The sequence below is a fragment of the Lissotriton vulgaris genome, chromosome 7 (assembly GCF_964263255.1).
Source record: "Lissotriton vulgaris chromosome 7, aLisVul1.2, whole genome shotgun sequence".
Taxonomy (NCBI): domain Eukaryota; kingdom Metazoa; phylum Chordata; class Amphibia; order Caudata; family Salamandridae; genus Lissotriton; species Lissotriton vulgaris.
This window is the reverse complement of record NC_141695.1, coordinates 42,639,791-42,661,328: the sequence shown is the minus strand read 5'-3', so window position 1 is coordinate 42,661,328 and position 21,538 is coordinate 42,639,791. Positions and strand designations below refer to the sequence as shown.

At 45.4% G+C, this 21,538-nt stretch overlaps 1 protein-coding gene across 5 annotated transcripts in view; it reads right to left on the bottom strand.

The window, feature by feature from the left end:
- LOC147700662 (uncharacterized) overlaps nucleotides 1-21,538 on the bottom strand; it is a 334,569-nt gene that overhangs the window by 266,261 nt on the left and 46,770 nt on the right. For all 5 annotated transcript variants that reach the window (XM_086929722.1, XM_086929724.1, XM_086929725.1 and 2 more), the window contains exon 2: nucleotides 3,406-3,489. In XM_086929722.1, the coding sequence (XP_086785848.1) occupies nucleotides 3,406-3,489 (84 nt within the window). The remainder of the gene's footprint in view (nucleotides 1-3,405; nucleotides 3,490-21,538) is intronic.

Sequence of the window (21,538 nt, the reverse complement as noted above, 5' to 3'; positions counted from 1 at the left end):
TTTTGGAGTCTATTGGAATGCAAGAATTTATATGCGATATGGTGGCATGCTGAGTGGCCATTTTACATTGGGAAGACTCACTCTTACATGGAAACCATTTTAGTTCTGGAAGAGGCAGATGATTGCTATTATGCACAATTGAATTGTGCCCGGCCAATGTGGCCAATGTAAAGCATGCCCCAGGACCATTGAAGGAGCCACTTTCACACACAACAACAGAACACACAAGCTGCCAAATGTTTCCAATTGCTATAGCACCAACGTGATATACACCATTCGTTGCCCCTGTGGTCTACTCTGTGTGGGACAGACCACCCAGAAAGTAAAGGCAAGAATATTACAACACATGAGTAGGGTAAGGTGCAAGGTACAGTGATCTCCCTTAGTAGATTACTTTGTAAATGTAAATGTAAATGTATAGGCATTTATATAGCGCACTACTTACCCAGAGGGTCCCAAGGCGCTTCGACCGCTGCGAAACCCTTCCTGGCTTCCCTGAGAGATGGTCCCTTAATGGGTATCTCCAGGGTGAGACCAGGCATCCCCGGCGGTCTGGTGGGGCCGTTAGTGAGGATGAGGCAAGCTAATGCCCAGAGTTGCCGAGTGTGATCGCTGATCAGAGTGGGCACCGAGGCGAGAGAATTATCGAGTCCGCTGACCCTGGTCCAGAAACCTGCTGCGCCGGGAATCGAACCCTGGTCCCGGGCCGTCCTCTGCTCTCGGGTCTGCCGTCTCTAACCAGTGAGCCACACTAACCACCAGTGAGACACATAACCATCCCCCAGAGAGCATACGTTGGTGGGTAATTGAGAAAATCGGTCTCCAGTCGAGAGGAGGGTCCGTATCAGTGGCCCTCAACTTCAAGGAATGTAGGTGGATCCATTCCCTTAATACGGTAATGGAGGGACTGAACGAGCTAGAGAAGACCTCAAGACAAATGGACAACTATAACACCTAAGTGGCCTAAGCTTACACGTACCATTTAAGGGCTTTTGTATCATACATTATATATGTTTAATGTGGCTTAATCATGCATGTATAATTTCAGATAGTCTATGTATGAAACATCATATGTGTGTAATGTTGCATGAACGACTGGCACAATTACAACGGTGCGAGTCTTAACATCTGCATAATTACATGTTGCATGAGCGCCTCGCCTGTAAATCCGCATTATTGACCGACATGTTGCATGAGTGCATAGTACAACAACAATGGTGCACTGTCAGTATATAATGTTTAACAGTCTTTTGTATTTGCACTTTTGATAGATATGAGAGTATCGTTAGTACAATAATAAACGCAACTTGTCTGGGATCAATTATATTGTACCAATTGGCTTCAAGACGGGCATGTGTAGTCTGTAACGTTTGATTTCACATAGACTGCATGAGCACTTTTAATTCTCAACAAATGTGCATTTATTCGGTCAGTAACCAGCATGTGATGCTTTTTAATTGTACACAAATGTATTATCTCCAAGTTTCTATTGTAGATAGGTAACTGTGCATTTGAACCCCCGCAATCGATTGAATTGTAACTGACTCTTGTGTGCTATTTGTTGAACCATTCGTGGTATCTACGTGACTTGGTTTTTCACACATTCTCTACGGCCAAATAGTGGGTTGCTTAGCAACCGGGCTGGCTAGCATCTAGCTGCTGCTAAACCAAACGCTAAGTGCACGCGTACGTTATTCATGTTTTAACAGCCATATCTCTGGTCTGCCATGGAGACTCCCTGACAAACTGCAGCGTTCTGCCAGGACTAATGCCTGAGAACGCCACATACTATCCAAGGTGCTTAAAGTAACAAATCAAGGTAAGTGATTTTGAAGGGGCCTTTCTTTTCAAATGGTGCGAGAGTTCATTGTTTGATAAGCCTGAACAAGGGGCTCTAATCTTAATCCCTCTACTGGTTCTTTCTCTACAGAATCGCCCTTCAATTTACATCACCTCAAGTAAGTGCCTGAGCACGAGCATTTCCGAATAGCGGGTCTATTAATTACCGCTACGGCCATCATACTGACTTTGGTGAGTTTTTGACCATCAGATCCTTAATCACGTAATGATGCGAATGTTCTAGTTCGACATGATCAAACAAGCGTGTCTAATCCTAATTACCCTCCCGGTTCTTTCTTAACAGAACCAGCCTGTGATTCACATCACCACAATCAAGGGCCCGAGTGTGCTTTTAGAGATGAGTGAGCATTTCCGACAAGCAGGTGTATTAATTACTGCTCCCGCCATCATACTGACTTTGGTGAGTTCCCGACCATCAGAGCCATAAACACGCAGTGTGTGTCTTTAGATGGGTCTCAGCGGGAATGTTTGTAAATACAAATCCTGCCCTTCCCTTTGTTAGGTCTCGCCTATGCAGCGCGCATGCGCTGATTTGGAGGAGAACTCTTGTAATCGATTCCGTTTTGAGGACAAAAACGTGCATGCATTGCATTGCTTTCAATGACAACGCTTGCACGTTTGGCTTTTCCCTTGAGGGAGTGAGCTTTGAAACCGTCTGTTTGTAATTAACTTTCAAACAGATGGTGACTTTGCTCGCTTGAGCAAGGGAAACGCTGTGTGTGCTCTGGGCTGCACTCCCCACACCCCTCCCACTTGGTTTATTGCCTCCTGTCACACGCCCATACTCATCTTAACCTGCCTTCCTTCTCCCACTCTTTCCTTACCCCTTCTTTCCGTTTCCCCTGTTCTTTCCCCTAACTGCTTCTTCTCTTCTCTCCCACTTAACCGGTCTCTCTACCTCTCTACCTCGTCCATCATCCCATTTGGTATCGCTTTGTTTGCCCTAAATTGGCAGGTATGCCAGACATGGGTCCCTTGCTCACTTTGCCACTGGACTCAAGCTAGCCTGGCTGATGACAGCTGATTAGCCAGAAATCGGTCCCAGGATGCATGTTTCCGGTCCAGGGAAGACATGGCTTGGCAGTTGGGCTGGACTGTTCCCATGAGGCACAGGGTCAGACTGATTTGCATGTGGCCATGTCTGAACTGGGGTGGTGGAGTGAGCTAAAGAATGATGATGGATTAAACCCAGATCAGTTGACTGGGGGTGAGTGCTTGATTTGCTCAAACGCTCCGTCCATCATCCCCTTTGGTATCTCTAACTTGTAACAAATGGCACTACTAGAGCCACATTCTACTCCATTATGATTGCTGGAAGGAATCTATGGAAAACGATGAAGTTTCCAGGCAACGTGGAACAAGCGGGAACATTCCAGCACATTTTGGATCATTCAGGAAAGTCTCAGCTGCCATCGTGAGAGCAAGATGTATAAAAGCCACGTGAGAGCAAGATGTTTAAAAGCTACGCCCATTCAAACACTCTTTGTTTGGCAATCTTTCTTCGTGAGCAAAATTGTTACTTGCCCAATGTCGCTATGCATCTACCTGATTTCAAGACATCCTGCTTCTGTTGGAGACTTTCTGATTGACTCCTGCTTTCATGTTCAAAGTCTCTGGATTGGTCGCAACCTGAAAGATAAGTAGAAAAAGACAAGTAAGAACCTTTATCTTGAGACACGAAAGAGAGATAGTTCAAGAATAAAACAAGCAAGAGCTTGCCAACTACACTGTACAAATGCAGAACTTAAAACTCAGATTGGCAGAAGGAACCAAAATATTCAGTTGTGACTTTGGCCCTAGGCCGCTCTACTTTTTAAGATTGAGAGAAAAAGCCAGAGCATAGCGTAGCGATCTTGTGTGGAAACAACATTGAAAATTCCAAGAACTCACAAACTCAGGCGGCAACAATGCTGTGCACCACTCCTGCTGGATCAGAAGTCGACAGGTTAGGGCATCTGTTACCATTACTGGCTGAAACATGTCCTAATAGAAACCTGACAGCCTGTCACCTTCACAGAAAAGTCTTGCTCATTTAAAGGCATTACCAGTCTGGAAATGCCCAGCTTATATGACTGAGGATTTTAACTTCCAAGTCCAAGTTTCTAGAGATGGATCCCTAACCACAAAGGACTTTTCCCCCTTTATCTCTTTGTTGGAGAGTTATTTTTTCACACCTTCCTAACTTTGCAGTTGTTAACCCAAAACATTCAACCCTCTTTCACCTGACATTCTGTGCCACTTAGCCATTCTAATCAGAACACTGAACCTAGCTGTAGCATGTTCAAGATACCTCTGTGATATCTACATTTTTCCTAACAGTTGTCTCATAAGTTTTCAAACTCCAAAGTATCTGAGTTCTGATCGCATAATATCCTTGGCAAACTATAACAAGATTCGAAATAACCTAGCGTGCTCTATGTAGTAAACTACTTCTCTACCGTTCTCCACTGTATAGAATGCACCATGACATCATAGAATGCCTAGGTGTCTCTATGGCTCACAGTGTCAGTTGGGCAACTCAGGCTGAGCTGCTTGGAGCCTGCTCCTGGTGGGGTTTTACCTATTCTTCCTATCTTCTCCTACTTACCTATCTTAGAAGGAATCTACAATAAAGGATTATCTACTTACACAGTTGGACTATACATCTTCTTTTACCACAACTTGGCGACGATTTTGAACCTACGCGTGGATTAAGGAGAAAGACAACTAAGGAACAAAGTAATTAAAGGTCAAGCAACTTAAGACATTAAGGACTTTTAAAACTTCAATTGAAACTAAAGGTAACGCCCCAACTAGCCCCACCAGTGTCCTGCACCATCTGGACAGCCTGAACCCTGGGCGTTTGCCTTCCATTACTGAGGAGTCTGTGGTCACCTGGAAGAAGTAAATAATTCCTCCAGCAGCAAGCCTCTCATAGGCGCAACAGGTGTGTTCCCTTGCTTCTTTTTAGCCTATGTATGCTTGTAAGTGTCCTGACCTGTCTGCATCCTCAGTAAATTGCTGATCTGCCTGGTGTTGGGATGGTAGCGTATGGCAGTGTATTCTATCAGCATCTTTACTAAGGTCTAATTGTGCACTTCAACAGCGGTGGTGTATTTTAGGGAAAAGAAGGACTTAGTGTTACTTTCCCTCACAACAAACGTCTTTCATATCGGTATTTGGTGTGGTGCAGAGTCATTGACAACGTTAAACGGACTTCAGGAAGCTTTGCAGTCTGACAGCAAGTTTTCGTCTGCATCCTCAATAAACCACTTAATTACCTGAAAGCTGCAATTAGTTTCCTGCAGAGCCTCGTATCTAACGGCGATTTCTTCAAAGTCTGAATATTTTTTTATTTTTTTAACTGCTTCATTAGCACTGAGCAGCAGTATCTTGCTTTTCTGGCACGCTACATCTACAAATGACACACTCAGCACTTTATAAATGTGTAGGAGAAGATAGGAAGAATAGGTAAAACCCCACCAGGAGCAGGCTCCAAGCAGCTCAGCCTGAGTTGCCCAACTGACACTGTGAGCCATAGAGACACCTAGGCATTCTATGATGTCATGGTGCATTCTATACAGTGGAGAACAGTAGAGAAGTAGTTTACTACACATCCTCCTTCCTTAGGGAAAGACAGCAGAAATAAAGAATTCTTTTACCACACTCTACACCATGAACAATTCCTTCCACCTATGATACTAGGTTGATGGTAATCTTATCGCTGATTGTAATGGGCAGTCCCACTTCATGAAACATAGAAAATATTGCATTACCTGAACACGAAAAATGTCAACATACCCCTTCTTTATGAGATGCACCTAAAACAAATCAACTGAGTGGGAAAGATGCTCATTGGTAGTTGTACAGTCGAGAATCAAAACCCAACAGCTATTTCTACATGTGACTCGAAAAACTGTGGGCTAGCAACCCTTCTCAGAAATACCCCCCTGCATAGGGTGCTTAGGAAACTGATAGATCCTATAGCTATATTTGTGTTCGTCGAACTAAAAATGCTACGTACCACCTGTTGGCCTTGGCCCTCGCTGCAGAGTTATCCGCAAATCTTATGCCCTCTCTCTCCTGTTTTCTGAACTTTTAGGACCCTGTGCACTTGACTACTGGTAACCAGTGATAACGTGATTGACCTCTCTCCCTAAAGCATGGTAAAACTGGCTTACACCTGATAAGCATATTTATTTACTTATAACAAATTTTGTGATATCCCCTGTAAACATATAATGTTCATATTTAAGTATTATATTTGTTTATAGATTGTTGGGTATAGAACATTAAATATTTTCCAGTAAGGTTGAAGGCAGTTGGTGTGAGGATGCTGACTTGTGTGGTGGTGTAGCAGCTCATTCCTCATGTCCATTCAATAAATATATTTCAATGACATACATATCCGTGTGCTGAAATTACTACAACTTTGTTGGTAGTGAGCATTTAACTTACAAGCTACTCACAACAGACCTGTGTGTCATTTGTACTATTCCCAGTGTGATGCAAGTACGTTGGACTTTCCGTGAGTACTCACTGATGATCAAGGTGGAGGTGTTTCCAAGACTTTTCACTTCCTGCGTGTAAGTCTAGTTAGCCTGTTGCAGTGTGGGGGGCTGGACTTGGTAGCTGCCCACATCGAGGAGAGCTGGAAAGCAAGAGCTTTGTTTTGTGTAAACTGGGTGGGCCTTTTGGCATAAAGAAAATTTAGGAGGAGGCTGGGCGCTACCAAATCTTAAACTGTATTACTGGGCAACAGTTCTACAATATAGCCCCTCGTTAATACACAACTGCAATATTCAGACACACTCTGGACTACCTTCTCCTTATATGGCTCTATTAGGGGAAAGAACTAGGGGATGCCTTTGGAGACAGCTTGAGTTTGGGTACTTTAAGCATGTGCGGTTCAAGTCCTTGCTAAATATATATCGGGTTTTCACTAAAGTACGTAAACTTTTTGGGTTAGGTAGACTGAACTATTACACTCCTACTAGAGATAACTCAATGCTGCCTTCAATATTTAATGAGTCATACCTACAGAAATGGTACAATGCAGGGGTAACTAAATTGGGAGACCTGATTAATCAAGATGGGATCCGGTCCTTTCTGGATCTTAAAACTCAGTTCCCATTGAGGAAAATCAGTTATATCAGTACAATGCGACTAAGAATTTCTTAGCTTATAAGACCGGTGGCCTGGCTGGATGCAAGAAAATTGAAAGTATAGATAGATTACGGGCAACTAACCCGCCTCGGATCAGATTAATTTACTCCAGTTTGAACGATAAAATGCCTGATGATCTGGAAAAGGTAGATCTGAAGTGGCAAACAAAATTGAACATTAAACAGAATGTCTTTTGCTCTGCATTAAATCTAGCTCATAAATTCCTACTATTCACTAAACTGCAGGCACAGTTTTATAAGACAGGTTTTTTACTTTATATTACTCCTAGCAGAATAGCAAAATGGGGAACCGGGAGTGGGATTTTATGCCCTAGAATATTCGGCGGATAAGGTACATATGTTTGCCACTTGCCCAAAATTAAAACCACTCATCGAAGAAATCTATGCAAAAAAAGGTAAACGTGCCAGGAAGAATGGTCTGGTGGTATGGGAAAAGCTAGGAAATTGGATAGAGGGGGTACAAAATTGAAGATTGCAGGCCTAAAGTAGTTTTGTTCTTCGGTATGGGCATGTCCTATTACCTTACGTTGAAAGATTAGTTTTGTGTTTGATTCTTATGTATGCTTTCTTTTATGGCATCTCATGCCCCCTCTTAATGCTTACAGTTAGTACTGTTGATTGCACAGGTAGCTTTTTCTCCTCTTGAGGATTCTTTTTTTTTTGTGCTTTTTTTTCTCTCTTCTCTCGGAAAAATTTCCTTTGTTCTTTTTTACTGTTCTCTCGGTTTTGAATTGAAGTAGGTAGAGTGCATAAATGTCTACAGTATGGTGATGGTGCCGGGGAGGGGGGAGGGGGGGAACACTATAAAATGATTTGATGTATATACTGTAATTGGACTTTCTTTGTGACAAAAAACAATTAAAATTTATTTTAAGAAAATTTAGAAGCAGCCATTTTGGAGTCTATTGGTATGCAAGAATTTATATGCGATATGGTGCCATGCTGAGTGACCATTTTAGATTGGGAAGAGGCAGATGATTGCTATTATGTGTAATTGAATTGTGCCCGCTACACTTTTCAAATGCTGGATATCAGTGTGATATGTACCCCGATTAAATATTATTGCTTGATGGATATTAAGGTAGTGACATATTAATCTGATGGTTGGAGATTATTTCTGTTTTTGAGTGCAGGAAACATCACAGTGTATCGTGCACTTTGAGTCCCAGTAAAGTTTAGATAAGATGATCTTATCCGTGGTGTATCACGGTGATGCACACACCAATGTTTGAAGTTTTGTGAACTAACAAGTTTACTATAGTAAAGACAAGTTATTGTGTATTTTGATATAGTTTGGAAACTTTACGAACACTGAAATTGGTAAGTCCATAACATCATTTCCTTCCGATATCGGGTTATCCTCCTGGAAAAATGGTTTGAAGCATTTAAAACATATTCAGGAGCAATAGGTGCCTAAGGTTTACACGTGAAAGGACAAAATATTGTCTATTTAAGTCGGTAGGTTTTGAAGGTAGAGACCTTTTGAAGCACCTTTCAGATTTACTGTTAGGAGGTGAAGAATAATTAAATGCATACTAAATGACTGTCAAAAAAAACAGAAAATAGATTTGATGTTCAACCAAGAATGGATATTATGAGAAACAAATTTCTTAAGAGGACTCAGCAGTCTGGTGAAACAGGGGATTCATATATTTCCTCTTGTAGACAATTAATTACTAACTGTCATCTTGGTAACCTTGCTGAACAATTAGTGTGGGACAAGTTAATTAGTCATTGTAATGAAAAAGATATACGTCAAATGCTGTTGTCAATCGAGAAACGTTAAAGAGTCTCATGACAAACAGCAAGAGTCAAATGATGAGGCAATTAAATCTAAACCATTTTTTTTCGGAATATTTGTTTCAGATGTGGAAATACCATTCACAGAAAAGTGGGAAAATATGTCCAGCAAGAAATGTGATATGCAGGGTGTGTAGTAAACAAAAGTAACAAATGTGATTTATGAAAATACTAGTGATGAGTGTCACACCTGTTAGTTCTAGGGTGGTCTTTTTGCCACCTTACTTCCTCCATTTGCTGATTCTTTTTGTTGGCCTTAGGTCTCTGAGCACTTTACCGCTGCTGACCAGTGCTAACATGCATGTGCTTCTCCCCTTATCATGGTTGTAGGAGAGTAGGGTCTGCTATCCTATGGTCACCCCAATTTTTGCTTTTTGCTTCACTGGTTTTCGACTTACTGAGGCTGTGGGCCGGCTAATCAGACCCCCAGCCTGCTGTTCTCTCTCTAAATTCACATACATGTACTATAGGTACATAACCCAATTGGAAAATGGACTCTTTGTCAGCCCCTGTACCATGCACTATAGGTGCTCAGGGCATAGGTGCCACCAAGGCCTACCAGGGGATGAAGCATAGCTTTTGCCACCCCTGGCTGGTTCTTAAATAGACACAACTGGCTGATCACTCAGCTGGGGCAAGTTGGTGTAATCACCCCTTGCTTAGATATAGTATACCTATATCTAAACCTATATCTGGACACATATAAACCTGTGAGCCACTCCTATGGAAGGCCTCATCAATCCTGGAGGCAGAGTGCGTGGTTTAATGTGAGATGGAGCTCTGGCATGAGCTGAGCCTGTCTGCAGCTGTCGGGAACAACTCCCTAAGCTGTTCCGGGATAATGCCAAACCATATACTATTAAGTGCATTATAATCCTTGCGGTTATATAGCAACTTTGGTTTGGCTTTATCATACATGTCGCGTAAGGTGTCATACGATTTGGAATACTATCCCCTCAACAGTTCTGTCAACGGGGATAGCATTCCACCCCTCTAGAGGGAGAAGACATGTTACTTTACTGAAACGCGGTTGATTTTTAAAAGAGCCTCAGATCCACAAAATGGATGCTTCTGCCACAGACACAAGTCTGACCTCCTGCTGCCGACCGAAACTCAGCAGAGGAGGCCTGGACAAAGGCTTTCCTGTCACAGGGAGGTGTTACACCACCACAGACAGGAGATAGTGGATTGTAGCAGGGAGGTTTGAAAGAAACCAGACACTGCCTGGGGAGCACAAGCCTTCCCCTTGCATAATCCGGCCAAACCAGTTCTGGGGCACACCAGCCCCTGTCCCAGCGCGGCCTGGATCAAAGGAAAGGGGTGTATCCACCCCCTTCCTGGGGCCCACCCATAGGAGGGGACCTAGCAGGTAATCCAGCCCCCTAGATTGGTATAAGAATGGGAGCAGAGCCAACGCACTCAGATTATCCTGATGAAACATAAGAAACGAAACTCTGGACCCTTCGACATCCTACTTGACGTAGAAGACTGAAGAATCTCCCTTGTGGTCAAGGAGTGACCACCCTGTGCAAACAGGCACCATCCAGCACCTCAAGGTCTGCTTTGTTGCAGTTCCCGCCGGAACTCGAGCGACAGAGATCAACGAGATCAAGCTTGCCTGCCTTCTTACAGCCCGATCCACAGTCCCTGCAGAGCTGAGACCCGTGGAGGCGACCGGAAGCGTGGGGCACGCCATCTTGAAAAGGCCACGAGACACTAACCGTGCAGCCCACGAGTGACCCTCGAAGCTGTACACCGGGGTTTAAGAAGCCCCATCCCTGAGCCACTCTTGCACCGAAGCTCACCCCTCTACACTCGACGAGTGCTGCGTGGGGCCCTTCTGCTTGCCTTGGCTCGACGCGTTCGCCCGGTCACTTGCCAGCTGGCTTGTGGCCCCTGTGCCGACGAAAACCTAAAACCGACTTGCGATTCTGGTTGCTCCAGACTTGCACCAGCTCCTCTGAAAAGGAGCACCCGCTCAGACCCTCCTGGTCCGAGTGAGAAGCAATCTTCCCGTCCTGCGTGGATTGCTCTTGCCAAGTGTTGTTTGCTCCGATCTTGAAGCCGATAGCGCCGACGGTGAGAGCCTGCGTGGGACAGCTCGTGACTCGCTCCTGGACGTCGCAGATGCCCCAGAGCCCACGTGGCAGCGGAGAGAAGCTCCTCAACAACCACCTGATTGCGCCCGACATTGCCTGGTTCTGTCCTGGTTCCACCCTGGTCACTGCTGAGTGACCCAGACTCTGTCCCCTCTGCTTTCAGGTACTTTTCTACTCTGATCCACCCTTGGATCACAACAGACACTTCTCCTTCACATCGCCTGCAGCATCTTCAGCTTCAAGCACCAAGAACCTGCGTGACGAAACCCGACGCCACTTCGACCCTATGCACCCGCTTCCTGTGGGTGAGGTAACATTGCAATGCCGGTGTTCCCACACTGGTACACACCTCTAGGGTCTGTGTCTAAAGTTTTGTCCATCTAGGTTCAGCGGAAGTATCCTAAAACTCTATTTGTGTAACTTTTACGCACCATTGACTTAACATTGGTGCATGCGTGTGCTTTAAGCGCTGCACCCGAATCCCGCGGGCTTTTCCCGACTTTAGCATTGCTTGTCCCGACTGCTCCCAGTGATTCCCTAGGCCCTAGGCCTAACCACTGTTCGATTGGTATCTCTTATACCACTTTCTTAATATATGGTTTGAGTGGCCACCCGCCCTCATCCATAATTGTGCAACTTTGTATGTTATACTGTGCTTTTGATTTAACGCTTGTGCCCCTTTGCTCATAAAGAGTACTGAGGAGTATTTTTAGTAATAAACACATATATTTTTATAATATATACTTGTGTGGTGTCCTTTTATTTGATATTACAGAATTGTGATTGGTAAAACAGCTTGCTACCATTAAGATAGCTTGTCTATAAGGTTGACTTACAACCAGACACCATAAAGGATTGTTTGGACTGATACAAGGTGGTTCCAGAATTGGAAACATCATATATCAGGCCAACTTCTCACAATGGTTACATTGGATTAATCAACAATTTGGATATTTAATTTATTTGTAAGTCCCTAGTAGAGTGCAATACCTGTGCCCAGGGCCTGTAAATTAAATGCTAATAGTGGGCCCGCAGCACTGATTGTGCCACCCACACAAGGAACCCTTTAAACATTTCTCAGGCCTGCCACTGCAGAGCCTATGTGTGCAGGTTTACTGCATGTCGATGTGGCATTTAAAACCCCTTGTCACCCCTAAAAAATCCCCTTTTATTACACAATCATCGCCCCTAAGGTAGGCCCTAGTTAGCCTATATTTGTTTTCCATTAAAGTGAGGTCTACTCCTCTCATAGGTTAACGGAATGGAATGGAATGGAAGGAGGATTTGTAGAGCGCGATGGCTACCCAGGGGCGTCCCAGCGCTATAGAAAAAGAATGAGTTGGGCCAGAGAGGCTGGAATAAGAGAGGCTGAGTGAAGAATTAGATTGAAATTCTGCTGAAAAGCCAGGTTTTTAACAGTTTACGGAAGGTGAGAAGGTTGGGTTCTGATCTGATGTGGAGGGGAAGGGAGTTCCAAGTCCTAGCTAGGTTGTAAGAGAGCAGGCGGCCTCCGTACCTGGCCCTACTAATTCGTGGTACTGATGCGAGGTGGGAGGTCGCGGATCTGAGTGAGCGGGAGGGTAGGTAGGCTTTCACCAGGGTGGAGTTGATAGACACTAAAAATTCCTTATCACAACTTGAAGCTGTAATTCCTGATTGAGAAGGAGTAGTTCATATCCTTGAAAAGGTCATGATAAATCCTCTTTACTGGTAAAGCTGAATTTAAAATGACTATTTTAGAAATACCACTTTTAGAAAGTTGGTATTTCTCTGGTCTTAGAGCTCTGTGTGCCTGCAGCCTGCCTCCAATACACGTCTGAGGTGGGTGACAGCTTGACTTTGTACATTCCCTCTAGAAAGCCACACAAAAATGAAGGTTAGGTGTGGCTGAGTGCCCATCTGCATTCTGATGGCTCATCCTGGGCAGGATGTCAGAGAGAAGCTGACACTTACCCCAAAATAGGAAGTGTCCTGACCTCAAACAAAGGGCTGATTACCCCCCTGTAGTGAGTCTGGAGCCAGGGCTAGGACGAAAAGACCACCTCGCACTTCAAAGACCTTTTTTTCAATTGACCTCCATTTCAATGTCACAACTTGGTATAAGTGCTTGGACTCTGACCCTACCAAATCAGGCACTTCTAGACCTGTAAAGAAAGTCTGTCAGGAAGGAGGACTGCTGTTCTGCTACAAGGACGGCTGCTCTTGATGAACGGCTTTTCTGCTGTGCTGCCCTGCTGCCTGCTACCCTCTGCCGCTGCTGAGGAAGAACCGGACTCTGCTTGAAACCAGAGTGATTCCAAGGGCTTGTTGGCTTGCCTTCTTTTTCTGAGACTCCGGGATATCAAAGCCTCACTCCCTGCTCTTGTGCAAGGTGCACTGGAAGTGGACCCAGGTGCTTGCTCCAGTCGAACCGTCGCATCTCCTGTCTGCAAGAAGCTCAACCAACGCATCGTCACTGTTGCAGGAGCAGAATCAGTGCATTGCACTCGAAACCAGTGATTCACATAAAGAACTGACGCATCAGAACTACCACATCTCCACAACTGCAGTGTGGCAAGATCAACCCATCAGCTCTACTGCTTGGAGAAACTCAGTGCATCGTCTACGGAACGAACGCCTCCCGGCTCGGCGCATCAGCTTCAGAACCAGCGCATCTCCACCACTGACTTAAGAAAATTGACACATCACCTTGACTGCGGGATTGACACTGATGCACCGGTCAGTTGCATCCCTCATGTTGCTGTTGCAACAAGGATCAGCATACTTTGTTCAACAGAACTTTCTTGGCTCCTGTACCAGGGAGTGCTTAATCGCGGTCGGCCGGAACTCTTGACTTTGCCCTGGTCCAATGCGGCCAGATAACCCCCATAGGCACTTATTGCTTCTAAGAGCTATTTTTTCTTTTAATCTTGAAAAATTCATATCTCCACTTCTACCCATTGGATTTTTGTCATTGTTGTATTGTTTTATTTGTAAAGTCGTGATCTGTTTTTCTTAACCAGTGCGGAGTATTTTTGGGGTGATTTCACTGTGTTACTTTTTGAAGTGTTGCATAAATATGTTACACATTGCCTCTTGAGTTAAGACCGACTGCTCATGAGCACAGGTTAATTTAGCATGTGAGAAAGTGGGTAGGATTATACTGCTCGCATGTAACAGTGCCATTACCCCATAGCATCTTAGTAGATGTAGTTCAGTTTTTCACACAAAGTTTTGAAATCGTATCTCTAGACACCAGTGTTTTGGTATTCCTTCCTCATAAGTAGAGAATATTTACGAGTTGCTAGACATGCTGCCAATTTTCTCAGGTATAATCCCACTCATAGCGGGCAGGCTTTCCTAAGCTCGTTAGCATGGGCGCGCTCAGTGAAAGTGAGTAGGAACACACTGCTTGCATGTAACAGCGCCATTACCCCATAGCCTCTTCGTAGTTGTAGTTAAGCTAAGCGTGTGTATCTGACTTACCCGGCTAGGATTGTGGTTCCTGCTTGGACAGGTTGTGGACCTGTGACAACCAGAAACCCAGTTTCTAACAATGAGAAATTGGAGAAAGGTTAACATGCCATGTTTATTATTGTCAGTCCTGAAGGCGCAAAAACAGAAGGACCCCCGAGTGAATGTGGAGATCCATATGTTGATATTCAAGTAGGAGACAAAGTCACAAGACCAGTCACAAAGCCTTTTGAGAGGTGCATAATTTTTATGACACTTTTAATAAGGTGGAGAGAGAGAGAGACCTAATACCACACATGTATTTATGCACACACTACGTGCACATGCACTTGACATTAACACAGGATATGAGCACAAGATTCAGGGCTTTAAATGACAGTGGGACAGTATCCGAAAGGGGACAGTAGCCCTCACTCCCAGTGACACAGATAAAAATGTCTGGCTAAAGATTCACAAAACACGGTACACTGCCACCACCACTTTATGTGCTAAACCCAGGTTAGGATAGTAGTCCTTTATCAGCTCTGAGTGCAAGCTTAGTCTACACCTCCAGGTCACAGTTCCTGGACCTCACAGTATCAGGGATGGGCCTAGGTCTCTGTGCACATGTTAGATCAGTGTAATGTCAATGCTAAAACAAAAGCCTGGATACCAGATTCACTAGCAGTAAGTCAAGCAGAGTAGGGAAACATGCTATTTTAAAGTGCGGGGGACATTTCCATCCCAACACCCAGCAAGTACAAGATGGGCTGTAGATGGTGCAAGCTGAACTTCTGTGTGGACTTTGTGACTGCTGGGGACATCTTTCATGTTGATCTTTTAATTAACTTGTCCTTGTGCAGACCCTTCTTTAGATCAGGTAGTGTGGCTCTTGTAGACTCCTCAAACCTAGGCCCACTCTGGAGGGAGAATGGCGGTTAAGCTGAGGTTCTCGTCCTGAACCAGTAGTTTTTGTTCTGCACTAGAGTGCAGGCCTCTATGGTGTCCAAATGACAAAGAATGTGTACAGTACAAGCAGTCACTTGTACCACTCTTGTGGCTGTGGCGGGGGAGGGGATGGCGAGGCCGAGGACCAAGATAGCTGCTTGAGTCTGAATGTGTGGAGCCTGCGCCGCCATTACTCGGCCTGCAGAATGCCCGGCCGTCTCTAGCTGTATCATAGCAGCTTTGGAGGACACACTGGACCCCCCGCCTGATCTGGTGAGTGTTACTCGCCTCCCTGGTCTTCAACAGCATGGCTCGGCAGCAACGGTGGCTGTGGTCTGACGCGGCCATTAAAGGCCTGAGACAACAGGAGTCGCGAGAGAGCCTGAAAGCAAGGCCATGGTCGCGCCTGGCCACCTTGCCGTAATCAGGGGCCTAGGAGCGCGGGAAGCACTCTCTTATCTGTGGCAGCAACCCGCAGTGAGTGCCCGCACAATTATACCGGTTGGGTTTGATGTCAGCTGCTCAATACTGAAATGCAGTGGCTTGCTGGCAGCATTGTGCATATGGTCAGCACAATAATTGCATAACAGATAAGTGATTACCTGCTGCACCGGAGTGACCATTTGTTCCATATAATGAGACTAGGAGCTACTGAATGGGCTCCTTGTCCCACACTTGGTGACTACAATATATCGGGCTGATTGCGCAGTATTGCGCTACATACCGACTACAAATATTGCCGGATCACCAAAATGGGCATTGGGCCCTGCCTGATGCTGGCTGATACTGATGGCCGAGATTAGAGCTCCATTCAAACCTACACTTGCATGCATTATATATTGTTGCTGCGACAGTACAGTGAACATTCTTAACATGTCAATAAGTAGCAGACAGCCAACTGGCCAGCTAGTTATCATGAACAGTCCCAGAGTTGGAGGTACAAACAATTACTCCACTTACTGGCTGTCTCTCTACCACTGTTGGCTGCTGTTGCCCTTGGGCCTCCTCCACCTCCCTACACAATGGGTGCTCCGACCTCCAAAAGCACCCGCTCCCTTAGATGCAGCCAAGACCTCTTGACATGGAGAGGTTGAGAGTTCCTGTGGAGCAACATCAGACACTGCTGACCCAGACCCCCCGGTCCGGAAGGTACAGCAACCATTCTAGTGGAGCTCCACGCAGGGTTCAGATCAATGGACAAACGACTGGATGCAATAATGACCCGGCTAGAGAGTATGCATGAAAGTACCGAACAACATTGAACACACATCTCTGCTGCAGAATAGTGTACATTGGACATTAAAGATGTTGGCTCCTCTACGTTAAGCGAATGGATAAACTTGAGAGACTCCCTAAACAAGCTGCCTCAAAAGCAGAAGACTTAGAGGCAGGGTAGCGCAGAAACAATATACGCATAGCGGGATTCGCAGAGTCCACCAACACCGGTTGTATGAGCTCCCTCGTGGAAAACCTACTCACAGATCTTTTTGGTAGCAATGCTTTTTTGTCCTCTGCCAGCAACCGGCACTGGGAGCACCTTCTCGATTTATACTAGCTAAGCTTCTCAATTATTGTGACCACAACACAATTCTGCACCTCACTCAAGAGTGAATCTCACTGCAGTATCAAGGTATGACACTATCCTTTTTTCCCCGATTTCACCCCCATAGTGCAGGAGGATTGCCGCAAGTTCACAGACGCTAAACGCTTTCTTCAGAAGGCTAACATAAGATATTCTATGCTATAACCTGCGCGACTAAGAGTACAATTGAATGGCAAGACCCATATATTCGACACTCCTGCTGAGGCCATAAACTTTTGCAAGCAGTACAATCCTCAGCGAAACCCACCGACTAATAATGAACCCAATGGCTCCCCTTCACATTCTCTGGCGATCTAGTGGACTTGTGCTCATATTGCTTGCTATTGCTTTCGGGAACGGCTCAAATGCAAAATCAAATAAATGATATCTGGTCAGACAATGGCACTGATATGCACATATCGGGCTATTGCTGAGCTATCATTCTCCCCGATCGATACTCTCTCTATTACTTGCCAGGCCTTCCTAATGGTCCATAGGGGCTCTCCCCTCGAGTGTTGCCTCCCCCCAAGGATTACTCCAAATGTTTATTTTTGGCATTGTTTGATAGCACTTATGATGGGATTCAATGGAAGCAGATTGTTAGTTATCCGATGTTTGTAGGGGAATTTAGGGGTTGCTCAGTTGAATCACAATATTGTTCTTTTGAATTTCAAGCAAGGCAATTAATATACAATAGTAACTGCTTTACCTGGTGCACTCACAATTGCAACCTTTTTCTTTTACTTCATATACTTTTAAATGCCTGCATCTACTACTATAGTCAATAATGCAACTTCAAAGTGCATATCTTGGAATGTACGTGGGTTATATAAGCCACGGAAGAGGCTTCAGGTGCTGTCCTATCTAATCAGACATGGCATACAGATAGCTTACTTACAGGAAACCCACTTTACCCCTGATTCTATTATTATTACACTGCCAACTGGGATGAAAATCGTTTTTTTTGCTAACTACAGCAATATATATATATATATATATAGCAATCCTTTCATACCACGCCAAATAATACCAGACCCAGAGGGTCGCTACCTTTTGGTGTCTGGCACCCTATCTACCATGCCCCTTCTCCTGGACAACATCTATGCCCCATTGTAGATGGCCAGAATTATTTTGTGATATAGCCACACATCTTAATATCTCAATCAACTGCAAGCCCACACAGTGCTTATGGGAGGCGATTTCAATCAAACTATGGATCCCTCTGTGGACTCGACTGGTATGGGTAAAAGTGCGGTATTGGGCGTGTTTACCCAAAAAGTATTTGTTTCAAAACAAATGCTTTTTTTGTAAAAGCCCAACAAATATCGCTTTCATTTTGATGGCAATGGCTCAATCTCTCCTAAATGCGAGACCTATTTCATTGCAAAGAAGCGGTCGCCATTGTCCTGGCTGCTTGGAAACTGAAAGCGAGCATGGTGCGCTGACTGTTGCTGCAAAGCACGTCATGCCTGCAGTAGGATAAAACTCAGTAAGAAAATAGTGCTTACAGGGTAAATAACACAGTTTGAAGTAAAAGGGCCAGTCCTCATGAGAGGTTACAATGAAGACACGGCAGTACTAAGGAGGGACTATCAAGTTGAATACCGAACCAGAAGCCAGCATTTACAAATGACAAAAACACAAGCCAATGAAAAATATGGGCGGAGAGTGGGCGGGGCTTCGTGGCCATACTTTAATACAGCATGCCTCACGGAGCAGCGCATGGGCTGCACAGGCTCGACCTAAAAAGCAATATGAAGTAGCACTTTTTTTTCTTTACCTTCAGCCATTTTATACCTCCGGGACACTGTTGTTCAACATAGTTGTCAAAGACAACAACTCTTGTCTAGGAGACACCTACTGGCTTTGCCAAAGCTTGATTGTAATGGTGGATGGGGACTTTTTTAAGTACTTACAAGGCAATTATACATGTAAGTGATACATGCTATTTTGAGCGACTGCTGCCTGAGCAAATAAAGTGTGCAGCAAAAGAAAAGTCTAATGAAGAAATGACAAAGAAAAGACTGATTACACCCTTAACTCATCCTGAACATCCCCTCAGAATGGCTGCTGTAACTGTGAGACGTCCATCCTCATCCCTTCGCGCTGCCTGCTGTCCCTGTTCCTGCGCTGCCTGCTGTGCCTGCCCCTGTGCAGCCAACCACACAAAGGAACTCTTCGAAATAGTCAAAGAATTCTCTGATCCTGCAGCCGAAGAGAACACCATCCACCCCTCCCAAGAACTCCGAGACACCCTCTCAGACTACTTCAACAGCAAGATCACCAACATCTACAACAATTTTAACCCCTAGCCCACCATTCCAACCACAGCACTGAGACTACACTGATTCCGGCCACAGGTGACATTAGAACACTGCTTGATCGCGGAGAAACTGTAGCACTGAGGAGCCTCGACCTCTCAGCAGCATTCAACACTGTCTCCCCCAACAACCTCATCAACAGACTCTATAACAAAGACATACAGCAAGATGCCCCCAAGTGGATCACCTCCTTCCTGACAGGACCCACACAGATCACCCGACTGACTCCCTTCAACTCCCCACTCAAACAAATCATATGCAGCGTAGCACAAGGATCATCCCTCAATCCCACCCTGTTCAACATCTACATGACCCCCTCACAGATGTTGTCAGATTCCAGAGACTGAACATATTCTCCTAAGCAGGAGACACAACTAATCCTCTCGCTCACTGAGGACCCCTCCAGCGCCAAAACAAAGTGCTGCACCGCCATGACTAATGTAGCCAAATGGAAGAGAGACAACGGCCTCCAACTCAACTCTGACAGAAACTGAAGTACTGATCTTCTGGAAGAACACCTCTGCAAGGGACCACAGCTGGTGGCCTGCAGAACTCGGACCCACACTGACCGACCATGCACGCAACCTCTGCAACATCCTCTAAAGCCAACTCACCATGAAATGATAAGTCAAAGCAGTCGCCTCCTCCTGCTTCCACACAGTTTGCATGCTCCACAGAATCTTCAAATGGATCCCAACCAACCCCAGAGAGACCCTCAGTCAGGCCCTCCTCAGCATCAGCCTTGACTATGGCAATGCCCTATAAGCCGGCATCTCTGCCCAGCTCCTCAGTAGACTTCAGACTATACAGAACGTTTGCAGACCTCCCCAAACAAACCCACATCACCCCAACCTGAAAGGCCTCCACTGGCTCCCCATCTGGAAGAGATACCAGTTCAGGATTCTCACACACACCTACAAAGCCCTCCACGACCGAGGACCTGCCTCCATCAACCAACCCCTGAACTTCCATCAGCCCTCCAGACACCTTCGTTCCTTTTCGCTCGCCCTCGCACACACACACACCCCTCATCCATCACAGTCACAGCAGTGGCTGCTCCTACTCCTACATCACTGCCAAGACCTGGAACAACCTTCAACTCCGTACAGCCTCCTCCATGGCAGACTTCAAAAAGAGACTCAAGACCTGGCTCTTCGACAGAGAAACAGCACCCAGATACATCCAGAGTGACAGAGTTGCACATTACAAATGATTGATACATTTGATTCTTCTCTGGCAGATACAGTGGGGTGGTGGTGGGGGGTGGTCTTGGAACAGTAGCAGTGTTGCAAATGCCTCATGCTCCTTTTCTTTCCACTGAGGCAGGTTCCTCTGCCTGAATAGAGCACCAGTTAACCCCTTAGCTGCGGCGGCTATTCCGTCGCAGTGCTAAGAGGGAGGTGGGGCCACGCGGCGCTCCCGTACTCGTGACGGAACCGCTCCGTCACGAGCCTCGGGTGGGCAGTGCTTGTGACGGAACGGTTCTGTCACGGCCCCGCCCGCTTAATAAAACGCGCTGCACAGGCGCGTAACTAGCGCTGCGCAGGCGCGGCGAGCGGGCCGTGAAGAAACCGTTCTGTCACCAGCACAGCCCACCCGAGGCTCGTGACGGAGCGGTTCCGTCACGAGCACGCAACGGGTTAAACATGGTTTAATGCTGAAATATCCTTTGCCCGCCTCTTTAATACATGGAGTTAAAGGATGAAACTGTAAGAGCTGAGAAGAGCATCTGCACTGCAGACGCATTTAAGACGAAAATCTAAAAGCTTTCAAGTATCCAGCTCGTTCCATGTGTACGCTATTGTAAGCCTTAAGGGCCAGACTTCGCCTCCTCTACTACAACTCCCATCCCTTGTATGGAAAATTGTACATTGCTGAGCATGCGCTAAATAGAAATAGTGTTTCCTATTAGGCTCATACGAGCATGCGCTTTCCACGAACTCGCACTTCCGATTAAGTCAGGTGTTATGCATTATCCAATTACAGGGACTATATAGATACGCAGTTTTTGCAAAATGAGTACCTCCCCTTGGGCTTGGTCTAAGTGAAGGGTACCGACAGACAGGTGAGTCTCTATAGTCCCCGAGCAGTACTTTTGACTATACTTTATATTATTGAGTCTCTTGGAGTCTTTTACATTTCAAACAGTGATGAGTGTGTCTGCAATTTGACTACAAACATTAACCATTTCTTTCTGTGATGTAGGGCATTCTACAACAGTGCCAAACTATTGACTGTGTGCTAGCTTACATAAATGAAGTACTTAGGTCTTAACCCTTTGACCTTGTCGTTTATTGAGTCCTTTTTTCCGACATTATGTATTGGCCTGTT